This window comes from Canis lupus, chromosome 15, assembly GCF_048164855.1.
Source record: "Canis lupus baileyi chromosome 15, mCanLup2.hap1, whole genome shotgun sequence".
Lineage (NCBI taxonomy): Eukaryota > Metazoa > Chordata > Mammalia > Carnivora > Canidae > Canis > Canis lupus.
This window is the reverse complement of record NC_132852.1, coordinates 28505510-28530637: the sequence shown is the minus strand read 5'-3', so window position 1 is coordinate 28530637 and position 25128 is coordinate 28505510. Positions and strand designations below refer to the sequence as shown.

The window sequence follows — 25128 nt, the reverse complement described above, 5'->3', positions numbered from 1 at the left end:
AAATATTCTGGAGCCATGTACACACTACAAAGATCAATTTCATTCTCTTCAAAAAAATAAAGAAATATAATGATAAACAGTCCTCTTCTTTGTAATCCTCACTCTTTTTGTAAACGAATTTGATAAATTCCTTCAAAGGCCATATTAGAAAGCAGGTTGTTAGGGCAGGTTTTTCAGAAAGACTATAAACTCTGATTAAAGAATTTTAAAATTTCTCTGTAACTAAAAATTATACTTTCATGTGTACACTTCATACCAAGCTAAAGAGCAAGGGTAACCAAAAGAGAAAAGAATCTTGAGATATGGATGTAAACTGGCTTAGAGTTTGCTGTTACAAAAATTTTTATTAGGACCATCTGGTAGCCTTGGTTTATAGAGAACTCAAGAAAGAAGGTAAGTCCTTCCATCCAAGGGTCCTTTATCACTAAGAAAAACAGAGTAACATTCACAGAAATGTGTTACTGGGAAGTAGATTTTAATGTACATGATAGATTATGTTTCCTTATGGAAGGAAAAAAAGGGTGAAAATGTGGCAATGAAAACATTACTGGAGTACCTGGCTGGCTTAGTAGAGCCTGAGAGTCTTCATCTCGGGATTGTAAATTCAAGCCCCACATTGGGTGTAGAGATTATTTAAAAATAGAAGGAAGGGAGTGAAGGAAGGAGACAGAGAGAGAGGAAGTGGGGGAGGAAGGGAAAGTGAGGGAAGGAGTAAAGAAGGGAGGGAAGAAGGAAGGAAACATGGAAACATTACTTACTTAAGCTGGAGCACTTGGTCTTCCATCAAAGAAATAAGAGGAGAGATGACAAGACCAATCCTCCCTGAATACACAGGTGGGTACTGGAAGCACAAACTCTTTCCATATCCTGGAAATAAAAATAATATCCTGACAGAAATAAAAATAAAGCCTTTGTATTCTGATTTCTTCTTACAATGTACTTACGTGAGATGAACGGTCACTACTAACATGCTATCCTCCTAAGAACTAATTCCTGCATGAATCTGAGTTTCTAATCTCAAATCACTCTGTTCTGTATTTTACACCATTTGCATTTGTATTTATATTTTGAGAGTGTAATGAAAGATTATGCATTTCAAAACCTTTAAGTTTTATATTTTAGAGGCCTAAGTTATTGCTTAAGTACAACTTACCAGTTGCCATCACAACAACATTATCTCTCCTTTCTTCCAATACAGAATGAATCACCTTCCACTGAACCCTGAAGGGTAAAAAGCATAAGGCTGTTTTGTTTTACTAACAAGAAACCCAAGAAAAAATTGAAACACATTTAATTTTTTCACTACCTCTAATAGAATTTTTTTCCTTAAAGATTGTATTTACTTATTTATTTTATTTTAGAGAGAACGCACACACAAGAGTGGAGGGAGGATCAGAGGGCGAGAATCTCAAGCACATTCCATGCTGAGCACAGAGCCATCAAGGGGCTCAATCTAACCACCTGGAGATCACAACCAGAGCCAAAACCAAGAGTCAGAAGCTTAACCAACTGAGCCACCCAGGTGCCCCTCTAAGAGAATTTTTACACTTTTGAGCTTCAATATAAAAAAATGTATAAACCCTGGGACATTAAAACAAAAAGGTCCATTTGATCAAGCTCCCATTCAAGCTGACTTCACAACTATGAGCTTCAAATGGTATATGGTAGATGAAGGAATGGACAGAGAGGTGACAGATGGATATATGATAAGGCAAGTATACTAAAATGTTGAATATACAGGTATTCATAGTAAAAAAAATTCTTTCAGCTTTACTCTTTGAAAAATTTTTTAATAAAATGTTGAGGGAAAAATCAATAGGAAAAGTGATCTTCTAATGTGCTGATAATGACCTATTTTTTCTTACATGAGTGCTGGTTACCCAGGGTGCCTAGTTTGTAAAAATTCATTGATCTATACATTTATGTGCACTATTCTGTATGTAGGACATAGCTTAATATAAAAGAAAAATTAAGATCAAAGAAAAGAGGAAAGAAATCCTTCCATGGGTTAAATTTTAAATTTGCAGAGTAGGGGGATCCCTGGGTGGCGCAGCGGTTTGGCGCCTGCCTTTGGCCCAGGGCGCGATCCTGGAGACCCGGGATCGAATCCCACATCAGGCTCCCGGTGCATGGAGCCTGCTTCTCCCTCTGCCTGTGTCTCTGCCTCTCTCTCTCTCTCTGTGACTATCATAAATAAATAAAAATTTAAAAAAAATAAAATAAAATAAAATAAAATAAAAAAATAAATTTGCAGAGTAGGAAAAAATCCAGTCTAGATTTTTACATTCTTATTAGTTTTATTCAAATTTACCTGTTCCTCACCTCATTTTTATTCATCTCATTTTAATACCTATATATGTGCCCCCTTAGATATATATTTGAATATATTAAAACTGATAAGATTACCACTGTTCTTCAAACTGTTGTCTTACGAATTTCTATTACATCAGCATGCTTTGGACAATAAAATGTACGAATCAGACACACAGATACTTATTTAATGAAAAACAAGTCAACATTAAATTAAGGTGAATTTATTAATCTATTTAAACTAGCTTCTACACAGAACTCTATTTTCGGTAAAGAAAATTATTTTCTTCTCTTTGAAAAACAATCTGTAGATATGAATTTTATATAAATATTATTTTAAAATAACTTCATAGTTACAGGAAATAGTGTGGAATGTACAAATTACAGTGAAGTTATGCTATTATATTTAACAGATGGATTATTTGCCATCTTTCCTTTGTGAAGAAAATTGTGAATATGCAACTTAATTAACTGAGATTATACTCACGGTTTAAAACTGGAATGGCCAAAATAGATCTTGAGGAAATTAATTTGCCTTGCATTAGGTCTTGGTAATGAATAGTCTTAAAATAAAATAAAATGGGCATTTATGTTAAAATAAAAGTGATAGGGAATAAAAATTTTATTTCATTGGCTTCTTTTAAAGAATGTCATAATTAATTACTAAAGGATACTGTTTCCTGTCTTTTAAACCCAACCAATTCAGTCTTCTGGATACCAGTCAGGATTTTAGTTAAACACTTTATTACCTAATGCTAAGGATTAGAAGAACTTTGTGGTTCCATTACAAAATGATTCACACTTTGCCAACACTATAAGAAAATGATGTTTTGGAATTTGCTATAGTTCTAAAACCTAACATTTAAACCTAACCATGGCAAGCGATATACCAATGTGAATTTCATAATATAGTAACTTTCAATTAATAGTAATCAGAAATTACATTACTATCACAAATAAAATCCACAGATAAAATAAAATCTTCATTTTAGTTATCACTCCAACAAATCTTTGACCACAATTCTAACTGCACAACAGTTGATTATGTTGATTTTACTCAACTGATTTTTAACTACTCAGGTTGAAAAGTTCATGAGTGGCTAAGAAAGAGCAAAGCAAAGAATCAAGACTATTCGTCTATAAACAAATGAAAATTGATTATTACATTTTTCAGGTTTAACAATTCTAAGTAGAGAACTAAATTGATTTGAAGATGTTATGCTTTCATTAATACAAGAAAACAAAGAAATAACATTTTCTTTAACATATTCATATACTTCCCACCTACGATATGTATTTTAATTTTCCCACATTATAACATTGATGAATATAGTTCTAGACTGTTCTACTTTTTGAGAAGACCTCATGGTTAACCATAATGAATATTGTTATTTACACTTGAATAATATGAGGTTCATTGGTATACAGAGTATGAAAATTAGCTATCTGACACTGTGCCACTTATTTAAAGGAATAAGCTCCCAAAGAACAGACACCATGTATCTATGCCTTTAACAATAACATTTAATATAAGTTCTTAACTAATGATTCTTATTGATTTTATATTATTTAGACAAAACATAAAATTCAGGATGAAAAGTTTCACATCACCAAATGGGCCAAATAGCACCACACTTCTATACACCTACTTTCATAAATGGTTAAGATTGTCCTTTATAAAGACCAAACACTAAACGACTTAAGGACAAGTTTTTAGGACCTCATTAATTATATGCCACAAAACCCTTGCCTGCAAAATGTTTAAAAATTGGACCCTAAATTAGAGTCAGCAGTAGGTATCAAAGGTGAACCATTTCAAACATGTTACAGTGCTTACCTTCAACATTATCATCTTCTTCTTCAATAGCTTCAATCTCATCTTCATCATCTTCAAAAGGAACATCCAGATTTCCTTCCATTTTTATGCATTTTGAATGAATTGGATCTGCCATGCCAGTATTTAAATTTTCTAAAGACTGAAAGTTTAAAGAAATCTTAAAAGCAAAACCATTGACAGTGTCGTATCTTTTTCACCAAACACAAAAGAAGTATTATTAACAGAACCTACAATTTTGTTCAAAGCTGGCAGATGTGCAACCAATACCACAAAAGAACATGTGTGCTCTAGTTTAAATATGTGCTCAAGAATGGTTTCTAAGGCATAAGGCCAAAGATGGAATACTTCCAGCATAAACAGAGTTCGTTAATAGCATATCATGAAATGCCTGTGGGGAAAGTTATCAAAATTCTGAATAAAATTTGAATTTAAAACTGTTTTTTCTTTATCATACTTCAGTATTTTCAATTGCCAAGAGGTAAGTGTGGATTTTACTGTTATTTTTGTAATGAGTTTCTCCATATCATGTGTCAGTATAAGACTTAAATAGTAAACAAAAATTTAATGTGTTTTTTGTGAATTATGTGAATTTGTTTATGTGAATTATGAAAACAATAAAAGATTCAAATAATTTTAGGAATGGAATATTACAAATGTGATTAAAGTTGCTCTTTATTTTGGCTTGACAATAGTGGACTTTCTCCCCCAAATGAAGATTATCTATTTAAAGAATTTAGGATATTTCAAAATTGTTTCATCTGCACAGTTTTCTACTGAAAAGAGACAGGAAGAATTATTAAATCACAGCTCTCATTTTCTCTTTTTTTTTTTAAGATTTTATTTATTTATTCATGAGAGACATACAGAGAGAGAGAGAGAGGCAGAGACACAGGCAGAGGGAGAAGCAGGCTCCATGCAGGGAGCCCAATATGGGACTCGATCCCGGGACTCCAGGATCACACCCTGGGCCAAAGGCAGGCACTAAGCCGCTGAGCCACCCAGGGATCCCCTCATTTTCTCTTTTTATTAAACTTCCCATTTAATAAATTTGATTTTAATGGTTTTCTAAAAAATGTATTCATTTCAGGCCTGGAAAAGAAAAAGAGTGATTCTCCTGCTGATTCTTTATTCAAGTCAACAAATATACTTAGAAAACATTTTGAAAATACAGCTCTCTCATATTGCACCCAAACTGCCTTCTAAGAGATTCACTATACAATGTAAGTTTGTGGAAGACTGCAAGTGTCCTATAAATGTGCTACTTGAACACCATTCCTCAGAGAAATGGCTAATCAATGAAGGCATATGATTTAGTATTTATATCCTATTATTACTATTAGCTAGTCTTTATTAAACACTTAAGAAATGCCAGGCTCTGTGCTAAGCTCTTCACAAATAACACCTTAAGTAATAACAGCTCTTAACTGAGTATCAAAAGGACTAAGAAACTTGCCCAAAGTCACAGAGCAAATAAATGGAGAAGCTGGGGAAAAAAAAAAAAGGAGAAGCTGGGATTTGAACCCACATCTAAATTTAGAATCCACATTCCTAATCACTACCCACTACTCTTGTTCAAAACTAAAGAATCAGAAACCTAATCTCATTTCATTAAAAAAAAGAACAAAAAATCATATCAACCTAAAGATGAGGAATACAAGGCATGTATAATGATGAACTTCCGTGTTTATATTCAACTAATTTGGATAAATTTAAGTTTTTCTTTCTTATTGTCTATCCCTGGTTCATACCTGACAAAGAAACTGGAGGTTTTGTAAAGTGTTAAAAAATACATATAATTAAAATATATATTTTTTCAACTTTGAAAATAAAATAGGGGAAAATGAAATAATCTAACATTAGAAAATTATATGTAATAATATATCCATAGTAAATAAGACCAAGAGAAATAAAGAATATTGAATGTATAACAAAAGAACTCTCAAATAAAAGGGGATACACAGAGATGGGAAGAAAAAGAAACCTAATCCAATAGCGGAGAGCAAAATCACTATTGACGTTCCAGGAAAAGATTTATTTTTTTTTAAGATTTTATTTATTTATTCATGAGACCCAGAGAGAGAGACAGACACAGGCAGAGGGAGAAGCAGGCTCCGTGCAGGGAGCCTGACGTGGGACTCGATTCCAGGATCCAGGATCACGCCCTGAGCCAAAGGCAGACGCTCAACCACTGAGCCACCCAGGCATCTCTAAACCACCCAGGCATCCCTCCAGGAAAAGATTTAAAAGAAGTAACCTGACAGGCATATGTTTTCTAATATGTAAAAATTAGTATACTACTAAAATATTATTCATAGACCATAAAAAGATATAAACAAATATGAAATGAAAACAAAATCTAATGGTTACATAATTGATAGTAATCTCACTGTGAGGGGATATTTAGAATTAGGTAGTATCTTACATAAATAAAGGTCCTTTTTTAAAGAACTGGAAGTAAATTTCCATAATTTCAAACATACCTTAATCATTTCCTTTTCTAAATCTTCATCGCTTTCAATTACATAAGATAGATCCTCTTCATTATCTTTGGAAGATAAATGCTTTAAAAAAATATATTTCAAACATTAATTTTCCAGTATAATTGGCTCCATACCCTGTTTTCTACAAAATAAAGTTCTTTTTTTTTTTTTTTCAAATTTATTTATGATAGTCAGAGAGAGAGAGAGAGAGAGACAGGCAGAGGGAGAAGCAGGCTCCATGTACCAGGAGCCCGATGTGGGATTCGATCCCGGGTCTCCAGGATCACACCCTGGGCCAAAGGCAGGCACCAAACCACTGCGCCACCCAGGGATCCCTACAAAATAAAGTTCTAATACACTAAATATCTTTAGACAATTTCCTCTTCCTCTCTAATAGATAAATTTATATTACATATTTAGATGTTTATATGAGGCACAGAAAAGGAGATAGGGTCGTAAGGAAGAAAGGAAGGAGAATAAAGAGAAACAAAAAGAGAAAGAAATATAATTGGAAAGACAGACAAGAGGGACAAACAGACTTGATATAAAGCCCACAATTTAAGAGAGAGTAAAAGTCACGAGGTTAACAATGGTTTAAGCAATATCAGTGTGTCCCAACTTGAGTACAAGAACCTCTTTACAATGTTGAAAAATTCTATTCTATTCCAAGAACAAGTTGTTCTTTTATATCCATTAATTTTAAAAAGACCACAAAAAACTACTACAACTGTAATAATACCTTTAAATAAATCACTATTTTACAAACAGTATCTACATATTTGAAAAAGTGTCAGATAAGTTAATCAGCTATTGCCAATGTTTGAATATAAGAAAACTTTACAATAATTTGGCAAACCCTAGGAAGTGTCCAACAGCATGGGAACCCTATATAAAAGAAATGTAGAAGGATCCCCAAAAAAGTCTAATTTTTAAATTGGAAGTAAGAAAAGGAAGCATAGCTATAACTAATCTGCAAAAATCAAGTCTTAAAAATGGATTTTATTTTTTTAAATTTATTTCTCTATGGGGTGCAGGGGGAGAGGGAGAGAGAAAATCTTAAGCAGGCTCCATGCCCAGGGTTGAGCCCACATGGGGCCCAATCTCACAATGCTGAGATCATGACCTGATTAGTGGGCTGAATTTGGCTTATGAGCTATATAGTTTGCTGCTTTTGACTTAGGAACAATAAGCAGCAGTTTATGGTCTTGTAGTGGAAAGATTTTAAAGTGTCAGTATACATTTGTTGTATTTTGCTATTTTAGCATTTCTTCTGATTTTTATGTAATAGATACCTCTGCTTTTCCACAAAAAGCAGAGGTATCTATTCTAGTGTTTACTTTTCTAAACTTGATCTTTTGGGAGTAGTTATATTTCCTCATACAAGATTTTCTTTACTACTATTAGTAAAGTAAGAGAGTTTCTAATAAACTAGTGTTTTTGCCTGACACCAACCTTTATTGTTATCTGAAGAGCCAATGACCTATTTTTTTTTAACAGATTGTTGTGAAACATTCTATATTCTCTGTCAACTTCATGTTTAGATTTCTCATTATTATGTTCTGAGTAGTTTAATTGGTGAGGTTGTCTTTCTCTTGGCTAAGTTAAGAATAATTTTTGAAATAGTGTGAAGTTGTATTAGAGAAATTCTTGTGCTCCTTTTACTGTAAAGACAAACCATAAAATGAGACATCATATAGCTATATTCTTTTATCTTTTTGCTTTTATTAGTTTAGAAAATTACTTATGATGCCCATATTTGGTAGAATTTTATACATTTTATTTTGCAATAACTAAGTTTTAATTGAATAGAAACATCAGAAATCGTGTGATCAGCAAAGCCTAAAATGTTTACTATCTGTCCTTTCACAGAAAAAAAAAAAAATCAGCCAACCCCTACTAATGAATGAACATTGTTTTCTCTTTTTTATTACCTCAGGAGATTTGCAAGTGACATCATTAAGAAATTTTTCCTGAGCCTGCTGTTCCAAAATCTGGAGTTCGTGTTCTGTTATATCTAATGACATCAAACAAATTCTTTCTGTGTTCGTTTTCAATTTATTGCCAACTTCTAATCCATCTTCAAGTCCATCTTCTTTTTGTTTCACTTTGTTTTGAGGTTCGGTTCCTTCATCATGTTTAATTAAATTATCAAATGTTGTGTCCCAAGTCTCATCTTTAACTTTAGGAAAAAATTTATGTTCTCTAATTTGTTTCTGCTGTACTTCATCAGCAGTTGGATCTCCCAATGATAATAAGTGAACATTAGTGCTGTGCCTCAATTCGGCCTCAGGAGAACCAATTATCATCTTCCTCAATGAATACAGATTTTCTGAAATAGCACTTAATAGTAGAGAAACCCTAAAAAAAATTAAGAAAGTATAATTCAACTTTAACTTCAATCAGTATCAGCACAATTGTAATGCTTTTTAATAAGTACAAGCTTTCTAAATTGATCTTCATTTAAAGGACACATTGGATTAAAGTTATTCTTCATTCCCTAATAGTCACCATATGCTTTCAACTATGGTTCACTCTCCAGTACAGCAAGGTACTTCTGCATTCAACTTGTACACTTACTAAGCACACATGCTTATATGCTTGTTGACTTGTATGCTTATTAAGTGTCAGCAGTGTTTGGTCCCAAACTAATTCTTTATGCCAGTTATATTTTTTGTGGTAATTAATTTAATTAAAAGTAAGTCAAATCAATGATACATCACCACCTAAAAAAATTTTTAAGTTGAACATATCAAAAGATGCAGCAAATTTCCTTAAAAAAAAAAAAAAAAAAAAGAAAGATTCTGCCTAATTAACTACAGCCAGAACAACTATAAAAGTTTGGAGGAAAAATCTTAAAAACTCCCAGGACTCTTCATTCAGACTGTTTCCAGTGTTTTAAGTTTTCACTCCACTTTAAAAAAGCTAAAATTAGAAATTGCAAATGATACATTACGGGTGTACTTTAAACAAGAACCACTCTGCAGAACTCCAAAGAGCAGTCCTATATTTAATGAAAAAGCCAGGATGAATATCGAAACATTGGGAAACAAATATACACTAATATATTAAGTTAAAAGAAAATTTTTATGATCCTATGTTTTAACTGATTCAATTTACTGATCAAATACTAGTCCCAACTGTAACACATAAGAGTGCTTGTGTTATCATTTCAAAATGATGCTGTTGTGCATGTCCAATAATCATAAAACCAGACACATTTCTCTAGAACAGTAAAAAAAAAAAAATCAGTGTGCAAATATAACAAGAAAATATGGAGAAGTTGTACATGAACAAACATAATATGGATTTCTTAATTCCTTAATTATAATTGCTCATATGACATTTTAACTAAGTGACTTTAAACAGCTATTTATAACCAAACCTGATTAACTGCAAAGGAAAACCACTGCTAGAGTATAAAATAAGGCACTGTATCTGTTGGTTATAGGGTTTATTAAAGCAATTTTTAGTTACCTCATAAAAGCAAAGGTTAGAGAGAAAAAAGGGAATATAAGACAGTTTTCCTATTTAACACTTTTGTTTAGCTCTTCTAATTCTTCTGTATTTAAAACAATACTTAATAAAATCCAATATGACTTTTAAAATTTTATATTAATGATCTGAATAAAAATTTGATCATTTATGGGAATAAACTATCAAAAATGCTGAGTTGTTTCATGATTTTTTTCCAACTAAAAATAGCACCAAAGCTGAGCTCAAGCTTAAGCTGACAACTCTACATCAATACAAACAAAATCAAAATCAAATTCAAAACCTAAAAACTAATCTAACATTCTAAAACTTTTCAAATCTTATAAAGAACACTTAGCATTATACACAGGTGTTCAAATATGAGATTTGTAGATAAATACTTTAGGAAGAACAGATATGTGACACCATGTAATTGTTACATGCATGGGAATGTTGTAACACATAAACATAGCAACAGTGATATATAGATTGATAAGACTGTAAGAGCTCATTTATTCTGTGCTAATGTCATAGAATGACATGTCTCATGTAAGGTAACTGTTTAACAAATATCAAAGGCTGTCTTCTTCAGTAAGACAATATACTTTTCCTTCTTTCTTATGATTGTTATTAACGCATATTAGCCTACAGAAAGCTAATCAGCACCCCACAGAATGTTAAGTACATGACAGCAATACAACAGATGTGTAATGAATTTAAATCAATGACTAAGTAGTACCATACAATCCAATATCTTCCAGGTTCACTGGAGCATAAAGCTGTTCCCTTCGGTAACAAAACACAAACTGCTCTATTTTAAAAGTTCTCAGTTCTGATTTTTCTACTGTTGTCTACTCTCACAGATTGCCAGCTGTAACTTCTAGCTGTGTTCATGTGCATATCATTTCTTAGTGATACCTGGTTTTCATTTTAACTAGATAGCCAAGTTTGTCAAACTATATCTATAAATGAAAAGCAAATACACTCTGAATGTGCCTTCATGCACTCCACTGGAAACGTAGTTAAATGAGTTTGAATTCATGCTTATGGCATGTATTTTAGCACTCAGAGGTCTTTTTTGTCCCTCTCTGGTTCTGAGGTGTAATTTGGTAAGTTAAGTATTACTATACACTTCTTACAAAGAATCTGAAGTAAGAAATTTAACTAGTCCTCGTTTGACACTGAAACCTGCCAAGATCTTTCTTCACTAAAAATGAATCCAATTACTTCCCATTCTCAAGTTTTAAGAAAACCTATTTAGCTCTGTTATTACAAAGTACAACATTAAGCAGACATAATTTACATTCAACAGATTGTTTAACTGCTAGAACAAAAATCTGAAATACATGTAAACATTATGTAAAGTGATTATTTTTTGCTCATAGAGGGAAAAATGTAAAATAGAATATGAAATGGTTTTATTGTTACCTGTCCCCATTTGAGTTATGTTTTCCAGAAATTGTTACATAAAAACTATTAAAATAAATTGCTGGGGGAAAAAGAACTTTGAAAAAGAGCTGAATCTCTATATCATATTTTGAAATACCAAAATCAAAATAGATCACAAATCTCACCCAAAAGAAATACACTAACATTGTATTTTGTCAGAATCAGAATTCTATTTCAATTAACTGCTTGACATTCTACAAAGTATTTTTGCCTCAATATATAACTACACTGTAATCATTCACTCTTCAAGAGTATTGCTGCTTTTTAGATGAAGTCATTCAGCAATTAAGCCTAGGGCAATGCCTAGTTCCAGAAACCGTTAACTACAAGGTGCCGGTAATCCAATGTCTATTAATCCAAATATCTCAAATTATTCAGGGCTTTAGCTATAAAATGGCATTTAAAATCTAAATGCCTCTTGTTCTGATAGCCTACTGATTACATGAAATTCCTATTTAATAATCAGACAAAATCTCCAAAAATGAAGCAACTAAATAAAAAAGTTGTTTTATTTATACATTTTAAGTGACCACACTATAAATAAAATTAGACACTACAGAAAAAGGTAACTTTGAATTGAAAATACTTTCTGTAGACTTCTGAATTTTATTTTGCTTTGTTTCATAAAACATCCTACAAAGCAGACAGAAAAGCCTTAAATGTTTTAATGCACAATTTAACAACTGGAAAGATATTTCTCAAATTTATGGATCAGTCTCTATGCATGTATTGAAGCAAATTTCTATCAGGCTGACAGTAGACCTGTCCACAGAGAGTTGGCAGGCCAGAAAGAACTGGCATGACATATTCAATGTACGAGATGGGAAGAATATGCAGCCAAGAATACTTTATTTAGCAAGGCTGTCATTCAGGATGGAAGGAGAGATAAAGAGTTTCCAGGACCAACAGAAACTAAAAGAATTTATGAACACTAAACTAGCCCTGCAAGAAACATTAAAGGGGATCCTTTGAGCAGAGAGAGAGCTCAAAAGTAACAAAGACTCTAAAGGAACAGAAACAATCTACAGGAACAGTGACATTACAAGTAATACAATGGCACCAAATTCATACCTTTCAATAACTACTCTGAATGTAAATGGACTAAATGCTACTATCAAAAGACATAGGATATCAGAATGGATAAAAAAAAAAAAAAAAAAAAACCAAGATCCATCAATATGCTTCTTATAAGACTCCTTTTAGACCCAAAGACACCTCTAGATTGAAAGTGGGGAGGTGGAAAACCATTTATCATGCTAATGGACATGGAAAGAAAGCTGGAGTAGCCATTCTTATATCAAACTAGATTTTAAACCAAAGACTGTAATAAGAGATGAAGGACACTATATCATAATAAAGGGGTCCATCCAACAAGCAGATCTAATAATTGTAAATATTTATGCCCCTAACTTGGGAGCAGCCAATTATATAAACCAATTAATAACTAACTTAAAGAAATTCATTGATAATAATATAATAATAGTAGCAGCCCTTAACATTCCACTCACAGCAATGGACAGATCATCTAAGCAAAAGGACAACAAGGAAACAATGGCTTTGAATGATACACTGGACCAGATGGACTTCACAGATATATTCAGAGCATTTCATCCTAAAGCAGCAGAATACACATTCTTTTCAAGTGTACATGGTACATTCTCCAGAAAAGATCACATACTGGGTCACAAATCAGGTCTCAACCAGTACAAAAAGACTGAGATCATAACATGCATATTTTCAGACCACAAAGCTATGAAACTTGAAGTTAAACACAAAAAGAAATTTATAAGGACCACAAATATACAGAGATTAAAGAACATCCTACTAAAGAATGAATAAGTCAAACAGGAAATTAAAGAAGAATTAAAAAAATACATAGAAGCAAATGTCCACTCTTACCACTATTGTTCAACATAGTCCTAGAAGTCCTAGGCCCAGCAATCAGACAACAAAAAGAAATAAAAGGCATCCAAATTGGCAAAGAAGTCATCAAACTGGGGCACTTGGGTGGCTCAGTCCATTAAGCGTCTATCTTCAGCTCAGGTCATCAACCCTGGGTCCTGGGATCAAGCCCTACATTCCCTGTTCAGTGAGGGGTCAGCTTCTCCCACTCCCTCTGCCTCTCAACCCTGCTCGTGCTCGCTCTCTCTCAAATAAATAAATAAAATCTTTAAAAAAGACGTCGTCAAACTTTCACTCTTTACAGATGACAGGATACTCTGCAGAAAACCCAAAAGACTCCACCCCAAAATTGTTAGAACTGACACAGGGATTCAGCAGGATATAAAATCAATGCAGAGAAGTCAGTTGCATTTCTATACACTAACAATGAGGCAGAAGAAAGAGAAATCAAGGAATTGATCCCAATTACAATGCACCAAAAACCGTAAGATACCTGGAAATAAAACTAACCAAAGAGCTAAAGGATATGTACTCTGAAAACTATAGAACGCTTATGATAGAAACTGAGGAAGATACAAAAAAATGGAAAAATTAGAAGATTAGAAGAAAAAAATATTAAAATGCCTATGCTACCCAAAGCAACCTACACATTCAATGCAATCCCTATCAAAATACCATCAACATTTTTCACAGAGCTGAAACAAACAATCCTAAAATTTGTATGGAACCAGAAAAGACCCTAAACACCCAAATGTTGAAAAAGAAAATCAAACCTGGAGGCATCACAATTCTAGACTGCAAACTGTATACAAAGCTGTAATCATCAAGTATGGTAATGGTACAAAAATAGACATATAAATCAATAGAACAGAACAGAAAACCCAAAAATGGACCCTCAACTCTATGGTCAACTCATCTTTGACAAAGTAGGAAAGAATATCCAATGGAAAAAAGGCAGTCTCTTCAACAAATGGTATTGGGAAAACTGGACAGTCACATGCAGAAGAATGAAACCGGACCATTCTCTTACACCATACACAAAGATAAACTCAAAATGGATGGAAGACCTAAATGTAAGATAGGAATCCATCAAAATCCTAGAAGAGAAAGCAGGTAGCAACCTCTTTGACCTCAGCTGCAGCAACTTCTTGGTAGACACATCTCCAAAGGCAAGGGAAACAAAAGCAAAATTGAACTACTGGAACCTCATCAGGATAAATAGGTTTTGCATGCAAAAAAACAGTGACCAAAACTAAAAGGCAACCTATGGAATGGGAGAAGATATTTGACTTAATAGACAAAGGGCCAGTATCCAAATATATAAAGAACTTATTAAATTTAAATTTTAAAAAGGATCTAGTCAAGAAATAAGCAGAAGACATGAACAGACATTTCTCCAAAGAAGACATATAAATGGCTAATAGACTCTTGGAAAAATGCTTCACATCACTCATCATCAGGGAAATACAAAGCAAAACCACTATGAGATATCACTTCACACCTGTCAGGATGGCTAAAATGAACAACTCAGGAAACAAAAGATGTTGGCTAGGATGTGGAGAAAGGGGAACCCTCTTAATACGGTTGGCAGGAATGCAAACTGGTAGAGTCACTCTGAGAAACAGCATGAAGATTCCTCTAAAAATTAAAAATAGAACTACCCTAGAACTCAGCAATTGTACTGCTAGATATTTATCCAAAGGATACAAACATGGTGATTCGAAGGGGCACATGCAGCTCAATGTTTATAGCAGTGAGGTCCCCAGTAGCCAAAATATGGAGAGAGCTAGATGTCCATCAATAGATGAATGGATAAAGCAGATGCGGTGTATAAATATATATATATATATATACACACACACACACACACACACACACAACAGAATATTACTCAGCCATCCAAAAGAATGAAATCTTGCCATTTGCAACAACTTAGATGCAACTAGAGGGTTTTGTGCTAAGCGAAATAAGTCATTCAGAGAAAGACAAATACCCTATGATTTCATTCACATGGAGAATTTAAGAAACAAAACAGATAAATATAGGATAAGGGAAGGAAAAATAGAATTTAAAATGAAAACAAAGAGAGAGAGTCTTAACTATATGAAACAAACTAATAAGAGACTCTTAACTATATGAAACAAACTGAGGGTCGCTAGAAGGGAGGGGGTTTGGGGGATGGGGTAATTGGGTGATGAGCATTAGGGAGGGCACTTGATGTAATGAGGACTGTTATATGCAACTGATGAATCACTAAATTCCACCCCTGAAACTAATAATACAGTATATGTAAACTAAATTGAATTTAAATAAAAATGTTTTAAAAATTTTCTATGAGTCTACCTTAATGAACAGTAATTCTTTATAAATAGGAATATGCAGCAAGAACAAAACAGAATTGGCAAAAACAGATAATATTTAACCTCTGTGGATCTTCTAATTTTTTCAAAGCGTCAGGAATATGCTTGGCCAGATCCATCATCTCCTCAGAGATTGAAGTCAATTGTTTCTTCACATCAATAGGTAGGATTTCCTCCTCTGGACAAAAAGAATCAATTTTCAAAATAAAAACAGAGATTTATTTATTTAGCCACTTATTTAAACAGTATTAGAGCCCACATTTTCTTTTTCTTTCCTTAATTAAGTGAATCTCAACAAAAGGACTTCCTTAACCTATCTCCGTATCACTTCAGTCACTTTACTTCCCTTTCAGATTTTTGCTACTTCAATTCCAAATGATCTACGTTCATATATATTACAACCAGTGGTTAATCAACCTAGGCAGAAGAAGGCAGAATTGAGAATCTGAACCCACCTATACTATTTCAAAATCAGAAATCAGTAGAACACCATGTGGGTTCTTAGTTATGAAATGTAGTTTGGCAAACATAACCTGAACCAACAGCCAAGCCTCACTTCCCTCGTTACCAGTCATGATCAAACTAAAATGCAAGCCTTTCCAATCGGCGATCATCTTCCCAACTCCCAATGATCTGGTACATCCTTCTCCATCAACACCACACCCTGCCATCCTTCCTTGAACCCTTCTCCTGCTTAGAGTTTCTTATAGCTCGTCACCATTTTCTCTTGTCCCCCAAAAGTCCAGCTCCTCTGAAGCATGTGACATAGAACTGTACCATCTGCTATTCCTGATTGCTGCATCTTGTGACCTCAAAAATCACATTCTTTTCGTGTACTGAAGATTTTAATGCCTGGTTCACTGTCTTCCCCTTCACTACTACTCGTGATAATTCCACCTCAAAGTGTAGCCTTTTCCGTGCTTTGATCCTTTCATTTCCAACAATCTTTTCCTCAACTGATCTCAGCCACCCATTTCTGGAGTCATTTGACCTTATAATTGCCAATAAAGTCACTACTTCCAAACTTCAATTGTAAGCATTCCATCCTCTGAACGTCAGCTTGCTGGCTTGCTTTCCAGGATGCCCTCCCCAATACAACTATTCTTTTACATTTTCAGAACCAAATCCACTGATCCTACCACCTTTTCCATATACCTGATCCTTCCCATTCGTACTCCTTGCCATGTTCTTTTTTTTTTTTTCTTTTTCCTTTCTTACCCATTTTATAGTAATCATTTCCTTGTATGGACTCTGATCTCTTTTGTTCCTTCCTTCCTTCAAAGCACTGTTTATCTAGGAAAACCCTTTCTCTAATTAAACCCAGCTATTTTACCGACTTGATGCCTATATTCAAAAGAATTGACTATAATTGAAGATAAAACACAGCCAACATAACTCAACTTGCTTTAAATTCATGACACAGATCTCAAGGAACTCTTCGGAGTGACTGTTAATTATTTTATATTTTCCACTTTCCTACTATCAGTATGACTACTTCATACCTCTTTCTTTCTCTCTAAGCCTCTAACATCTGCTTGCTCTTCCTTTTACTCGTGGAACAACCTCACCCCTCATGACATTAAGAAAATAGAAAAAGAAAACTATCTCATCTTCCCACCCCCAATCTAATTAGTCTATGTCCACAGAACCACTCTCATTTACAGCAAAAGTCCATGAAAGAGTTCTACACATGCATTGTCTCAAATTTTCTACTCTCATTTTCCCCTAAGCTGACTCCAACCAAGCCTTTGCCTCAATGAGTATAGGCATGGCTGCTTTGGGAAAGGTTGGTTGCCTGTGGCCTCCACACTGTCAAATCTAATTGTCAGGTCTAGTTCCTCATCTTTCTCAGATACTCTGAGCTATTTAAAACAGTTGATAACTTCCTCTTTCTTAAAAAACACATTCTTCCCTTGCTTCTGGACACAATACCTCTCACACTGTCTTCTACTACCACCCCTTCTCAGGCCCTCTGCTGTACTCTCCTCACCTCCCTGATGTCTAAATGTCACTGTGCCCTCAACACCAATACTTGGACCTCCTCTGTTCTTTATTCCAGTCATTCTTTCACCTCATCTCGTTTCACTGTTTTAACTGCCAGCTGTTTCTCAATGATTCCCAAAGTTACATCTCCCAACCTCAACCTATCCCCTAAACTCCAGAATCACATTTCCAACTGTGATATCTTCTTAGATATCAATAAGCATCTAAAATTTAGCATATCCAAAACTGAAATCTAGATTTTTCTCACTGAAACTTATTATTCCCATAACCTTTCCACCGTAACTGATCCTTCCATTCACTCAGCTGATCCAACCAAAATATCTTGATTGTCCTCTTGGTCTCTACATCTCATCCCTTACAGAGAATTCATCAGCAAATTCTTCACAAAATATACCTTCAAAACATATACACAATCTACCATCTCTACTGCTACCAGCTTAATCCAAACAATTATCATCTCTTGCTAGGACTACTAGAGTAGACTACCAGACTTCCTTCAACATTTGCCCTTTTGTAGCAGCCAAAAAAAAAAAAACCCTTTAAATTAAAATTTAATGTCATTCTCCTGTTCCAAACCCTCTACAGCCTTCTCATCACTCCATTTTGCATTTATTTTAATTAATAAAATATGAAGCCATAGTCACCACCTATAAGGCCCTAAATCATCTCCTTTTCTAGCCTCATTTCCTCCCACTCTCACCTTTAATCATTTCACTTCAGTTATCCTTACTGTTCCTCAAATAAGGCAAGCAATAACCCTCAGACACTGAGTTCTTTCCCCAATACCTGAAACATTCCTCCCTCAGATAGTCACATGGCTCGTTCCCCCATTTCTCTGAATGAAGTGAAGGCTCTTGGTCTCCGGTGTTCAGTGCACTTTCCCCCACAACTCAAACTCTAACTTATAACAAACACCCATCAAGTATGTTATATGAATGAGTGAATATCCCCTTTCCAAACTAATCTTCTAAAAAAGTTGTTTACACATGCCTTCTCACATTCCTGACATCTAATAACTCCTCTATTCATGTTACTATGATTTTCACTCATACCATTCCGCTACTCTACTTCTGCTCTGGTTAAATCACCTTCATGTTACCAAAGACTGTGGACCCTGTTCTGTTTTAGTAGCATGTGCCCCAAATAACTACTCTCTCCCCAGAAAATTCCTTTTGTCACCCAGTACACCAAAGCTGCTGGAGTAGCAAGTTACAAATGATAGCCACATTGCCAAAACTGATTAATTAATTCTAAATCCTCAGGTTCTCAAACTCTCAGAAGGACTTAAGACAGTTGATAATGCCTACATAAAACATGCTCTTCGCTTGGCTCTCTGCACACCATATCTCCTAATCTCCTTCTATGCCAATGGCAGGCAACTCCTTTACTGTCCCTTCCAGCATGCAAACATTAAAAACTAAGAGTTCCTCCAAATTCTTAGTCCCAGTTCTTTATCTCTAACTCACAATTCTTTTTTTTTTTAATTTTTATTTATTTATGATACTCACAGAGAGAGAGAGAGAGAGAGAGAGAGAGAGGCAGAGACATAGGCAGAGGGAGAAGCAGGCTCCATGCACCGGGAGCCTGACGTGGGATTCGATCCCGGGTCTCCAGGATCGCGCCCTGGGCCAAAGGCAGGCGCCAAACCGCTGCGCCACCCAGAGATCCCTAACTCACAATTCTTTAACTAAAACTGTCCTCTGAGCTACAGCCTGGATATCTAAGTGCCACCGGGCCACCTGCAGTATGCTGACAGTCTTCCTTCCTTTAACATGTCTAAAATCAACTGTGACTTCTCAGCTCTAAATCTTGTTCCTTTTCTTCAATGGTTTTCATCCTTGTTGTTCATGGCAAACACAGGAATGATCCTTCACACATGGCTCTTATCATCACATCAAATTCTGCTGACTCTACTGCTCTGTTAAATGTATTTTAAATCTATCCCCTTCTCTCCATCCTCAGTACAACCATCCAAATCGGGTCACCACCGCCCCTCCCTTGGATTGCTCTCATGGCCTTCTAACAAGGTTTACCACTGTGACCCTTGACTTCCTACAATCCATTTTCTACTCTACAGCCCAAGTTACTCTTTTTTTCTTTCGTTTTTTGTTTCATGTAATTCATGTACTATTGTGTTTAAACCCAATACCTCTTGGGAAAAATGTAAGTTCCTAATGTAAATGTGGCCTATCTGCTTTCCTTATTCTGCTTCTCTATCCCTCACTCCATCATATTCAAGAGTTTACTACACTGAACTACTTTCAGTTGCTTATAAATACTATGATTTCTCTTTGCATCTATGGTTTCCTGTACTCTTCTGCCACCTAACTCCTGTTCCTATTTCAGGTCTTCCCTTAAACATCACTTTCTCCAGGAAATACTGCAATATTTCCAAGTATGGGGCAGCCTGGGTGGCTCAGCGGTTTAGCACCACCTTCGGCCCAGGGCCTGATCCTGGAGACCCGGCATCGAGTCCTACATCGGGCTCCCTGCATTGGGCCTGCTTCTCCCTCTGCCTGTGTCTCTGCCTCTCTCTCTCTCTCTGTATCTCATGAATAAATAAATAAAATCTTAAAAAAAAAAAATACTTCCAAGTAAGACTGCTCTCCTATGTGCTAACCACAGTGCCTTGTTTTCCCACATCATAAGACCTCCCTCCCTATACCTACGCCTTTTTTGTTCATCTCTCTATCACCTACAAAACTGCAGACTTTCCTCTCAGGAAGCAGATCATGAGTGTTTTTTTCACTTCCATATTCCCATATCATAAAATGCTCAATAATTTTTAATAAATGAGTAGATCATGAGTGTTTTGTTCACTTCCATATCCCCATATCATAAAATGTTCAATAATTTTTAATAAATGAGTAAGTTCATTTTTATCTGTTATATTGTTTAGTGTTTATTAGCTACCATCCTGGAGTAAGCTAATATTTTAACAGGGAGAAACAATGCACAAATATCCTTTTATTTTCTGATGTTATGATCCATTTTCTTTAATGAAGAAGAAAAAAACACAATCTTATAACCAAAAGTGGTCATGTGAAAATATCATTTATAAATACTTCAGGGAAATTAAACAACAATGAGGCTGATAGCTCTGGCTCTTTAACAGGGGGGAGGGAGAAAAAAAACAGTGGTAAACTTTGTTACAATTCACTAGGATCCTAGTCAAGATACCTCACATCAGATGTCAAAATATACTCACACATATAATACAATAAAGAATAAAGGTGAGGGCCAAACAATGTAGCACTGCAACAACAGGTAATACAGATACCAGGACTACTGGTAGCGACTTAAAAATATACAGTGCTTTATTGAGAAATATCTTAAACATTCATTGGAAGCATTTTAATCAGAGGCAAAATTACAAGTATAACCTATAAGTAATTCTACAAACCCCAAATTCAGAAAACCAAGAATCTCCTCTGTTGAGTTTAATTCTGTTATGATTTAAATAAGTTCTGTACTATTTTCCAGATCAACTTCAAAAACATATCATCTGCTCAATTTAAGCAAGGTAATTTCTAGCCACAGTACCTTTGACTACAGAGAGTCAGCAAGCTCTCCTCAAAAGTGGCTTTCCAGGGAAAGAAAGTAAGTCTTCTACCTTATTGGGTAAAGAAGGAGGGTCTATCACAAAGGACATGAATCCCTTCTCAATGGCAATTAAAAAGAGTACAATATAATTTTATATGAGGTCATGCCATATCTTTAAACTTACTTAGCAAAATCACGAATTTAATTAACCTCTTAACAAACACAATTATTTAAAATCTCCAAAAGAAGCTACAATAGGAATAACAACTCTATACAGATCAATACAGGTACCTATAATATTCTGTCCCTCTTAGTGCTCACAACCTTTCTATGCAACAGATATTGGGCAATTATCTACATTCCAAGAATGGGGAAACATGTTAATCTCAAGTCACATGGCAGGGATTCCCCTTTGGTTTATGTGACATGAAAGCTCATGTGTTTCCACTCTATTATGTAGGTCTGCTATCACTGACCTATTGAGACATCTAAGAAAAGCACTGAAGTTGAACAAAATAACTATAGTTTTTGGAGAAAAACAGCAGTTATCTTACCTTAGGAAAGAAAACAGAAATTTAAACCAGGACACTATAAAGTAGCCTGTACACTTTAAATATTTATAGCAAGAATATAATCATCTCCAGACTGGGAGACAACTGGTTGTATCACTGATGTTATTATCAAAACCACAAAGCCCTTACTGAAGAAGCCTAATGAACAGCAATGTGATAAAGCAGAAGTAGTAAGTCCTCCTCTGCAACAAGTAACATGACTAAATCCCAATCTTTGGCCAGAGAGACCTCACACCAAATGTCAACATGGTTCAGACACTCAAGAAGTTATAATACTAAACAGTTTGCACATGTGTGAATACTGACTTTTTTGAAAATAAACCTCACAAAAGAGCAAATTCAATAATTTTATCTTTTATTTTTAGAGCACCACATACCTTTTTTATTTATAGCAAACCTTTCCACAGCATTACCTAAAATCTCTAATTTCTGATAAATGATGAGACCAGCCTATAAAAAAAAAAAATAGAAAAGGGAAAAGAGTATGCTAAAAGATAACCAAAATAAAGCTATATGTCCTATCTTTAGAAAAATCCAAAACCGTGATTCCCAAAGTACCCAAAAAGCTGCGTTCACCTTATGTTATGCAAAGATCTATGTCTTCATTAAATGACCATACCAATTGCAAGAATGGATAAAGTAAACTGCTTGTGCCTTAAAATAAAAGTTTTAAATTTTTATTTTTTAATATTCAATATTATAAGGAGTTATCCAAATCAAATAACTTATAAGTGAGACTCCAACAAAATACCATCAAGTAAGAGAAATCTTTTGGCAACACACATCCACTTCCCCATATCTCATTAAATCAGCTGTGAATGTCAGCATATGAACAGCCCTCCTTTCAGGCACTGTTAATAGGAGCAACCAAGTCACACTGATTTTTCATTAATAAAAATGCTACAGAACTTGCATGAGTTCTCAACAAGTTTTACGATTTTTTTAAAATAGTAACCATTTTATTTTTTTAAATAGATTTATTTATTTATTCATAAATAAATAAGAGAGAGAGAGAGAGAGAGAGGCAGAGACACAGGCAGAGGGAGAAGCAGGCTCCATGCAGGGAGCCTGACATGAGACTCGATCCTGGGTCTCCAGAATCAATGCCCTGGGCTTAAGGTGGCGCTGAACCACTGAGCCACCTGGGCTGCCCAGTTTTATGATTTTTTTAATAGAACCTACAGGAAAATTATTACCGTTTTCTGACAAAACTGAATTTTTTTCTGTTTACTAAATATAAGAGTTTCCATGCCTAAAAATAAATGCAAAAAGGGAAACAACAAGATATTCATCTACAAATGAAAATATAAATTAGGGAAAAAGAAATCCACTGGAACATAAAATACATTTCTGCAAAAAACAAAAACAATAATATGATAAAGATAAGCCCAAATTTTAGTATGTATATAAATATATACATGTAAATATAAAAATACAACTCACAGCAGTGGAAAACTAAATTTGGAGGCAATTTTCCCAAATATTTAGCACATTTTAAATACAAATATAAGAAATAATGCCAGTTTTAATATAGAAACTATCTATAATTATTTTTATACTGAAGTTGCTTATAAATCAAATACATCATCAATACCATTTGTGGTTCCTCAGCCTAGGTTTATTAGCCTTCCATGTTTTCAGAGAGATTACATTTTTTACATACAAGTTGAACATTATTTTGGCTTCATGATAATAAAAACTACTAGCACTGAACAATTGGTGCTTGCTAATTAATATTGAGAATTAACAGTTTCACTGAATGTCTTAAGAATTTTTAATGCCAACCTGATTTAAAATATTTTAGTTGAGTTTGTACAACTGTTAAAACAAAATTTTCCTAAAGTAATTTATTACAAAGTTTAAAAAATGCATCATAGTACAAAGATCTTTGGTACATACATACGCATCAGTGGCTGCATACAGTTTCTGATCCTCAGTGAGAGGAAAATCACCCCAATTGCTACAACGGATAGATCTGTCTTTCAGAAGCTGTTTGCCAAAGAGGTGTTTAACCAAACCATTGAGGCTCCAAGTCTCTGTACATTTCAGCTAGAAGTAATGAAAAATCAACACTGGAAAAAATTATTTCTATTTTCAGATACTCCTAAATACCACCAAATGACCAGGCCACAAGTAAAGTCAGAAATGTTATATCAAAATATATACCAGAGATAGTCCTTAATAAATTTCCCATCACTAAAAACCTCATTTGCAGTACACATTACAGAACTGAAGTATGGAATTTCCCCAATGTAGGTATTAAAATTCTTGGACTGTAAACGTACTATTCATGGAAAAAAAGCTGGATAGTGGTAGGCATTCTACCCAGCCCAATGACTACTTGGCCAAACACGAGAATTTAACTTAATGACTACATTAACAAAATATGTGAAATAAGGGTGACAGAATTGATGGCCAAACCTCCACTAAGAGCATCATACCACAAGCTACATTATGCTTTCCCTTAAAAAAAATTTTTTTTAATTATTGGTATAAATGGCTCAAATGGAAAACCTTTAAATACACTATTGAAATTTACACATACATGAAACAGTACTAAAAGTGGGGGTGGGGAATGGTGCCAGCTTAAAGAAACTTCTCTAAGGCAATGGATTAGACCTAAAGGTTTTCATTATGGATACTCATTTGGGACTTCCTTATTGTTACACTAACATACAGCTTAAATTATTTTTTTCAAAAAAAAAATAACATCCAGATAGATGGGACACTCTGCAAAACATAAATTTATCTTGTTTATGAAAATAATATATGTATTACATCTACCTTTTTTTTTTTAATTCTAGTTAACATACAGTATAGTATTAGTTTCAAGTGTCCAACATGGTGATTCAACACTTCCACACAACACCCAGGGCTCATCACAAGTGCTCAACGCCTTAGATCTACCTTTTCATTGGCAACATCTGTCAGCTCCACAAAATTCTTCAAATCGATGTCAAAGTCACATAGAAGTTTCCGCTGATCTCCTTTGATTCCTACACCTGCTTTTTTAATTGCTTCATTTTCAAGCAACATTTTTAACCCCTGAGGAAAAACTATAGCATTTTATTATTATTTCCATAGGCTCTATCAAGTATTATTTATTTTCTAATTCTTACACATTCTATGTTTATATTTAAATCTATTTATTTATGTTCAAATTCAGAAACACATTCACCTTGAATCTTTTTTTTTTTTTA

The 25128-nt window shown here is 34.3% G+C and overlaps 1 protein-coding gene and 1 long non-coding RNA gene across 6 annotated transcripts in view; one reads left to right on the top strand and one right to left on the bottom strand.

The window, feature by feature from the left end:
* LOC140604800 (uncharacterized) overlaps window positions 1-8787 on the top strand; it is a 39828-nt gene extending 31041 nt beyond the window's left edge. Inside the window, exons 2-4 of the long non-coding RNA XR_012007603.1 lie at window positions 1362-1711; window positions 5235-5367; window positions 8564-8787. This is a non-coding gene — a long non-coding RNA (uncharacterized lncRNA). The remainder of the gene's footprint in view (window positions 1-1361; window positions 1712-5234; window positions 5368-8563) is intronic.
* WRN (WRN RecQ like helicase) overlaps window positions 1-25128 on the bottom strand; it is a 140627-nt gene that overhangs the window by 77687 nt on the left and 37812 nt on the right. For 3 of the 5 annotated variants that reach the window (XM_072776358.1, XM_072776356.1, XM_072776355.1), the window contains exons 5-14: window positions 24836-24984; window positions 23828-23977; window positions 22306-22378; window positions 15873-15987; window positions 8559-8985; window positions 6628-6708; window positions 4148-4286; window positions 2798-2873; window positions 1154-1221; window positions 759-867 (exon numbers count right to left, since the gene is read on the bottom strand). In XM_072776358.1, the coding sequence (XP_072632459.1) occupies window positions 759-867; window positions 1154-1221; window positions 2798-2873; window positions 4148-4286; window positions 6628-6708; window positions 8559-8985; window positions 15873-15987; window positions 22306-22378; window positions 23828-23977; window positions 24836-24984 (1387 nt within the window). The remainder of the gene's footprint in view (window positions 1-758; window positions 868-1153; window positions 1222-2797; window positions 2874-4147; window positions 4287-6627; window positions 6709-8558; window positions 8986-15872; window positions 15988-22305; window positions 22379-23827; window positions 23978-24835; window positions 24985-25128) is intronic. The other 2 variants (XM_072776360.1, XM_072776359.1) reach the window with 2 other exon arrangements.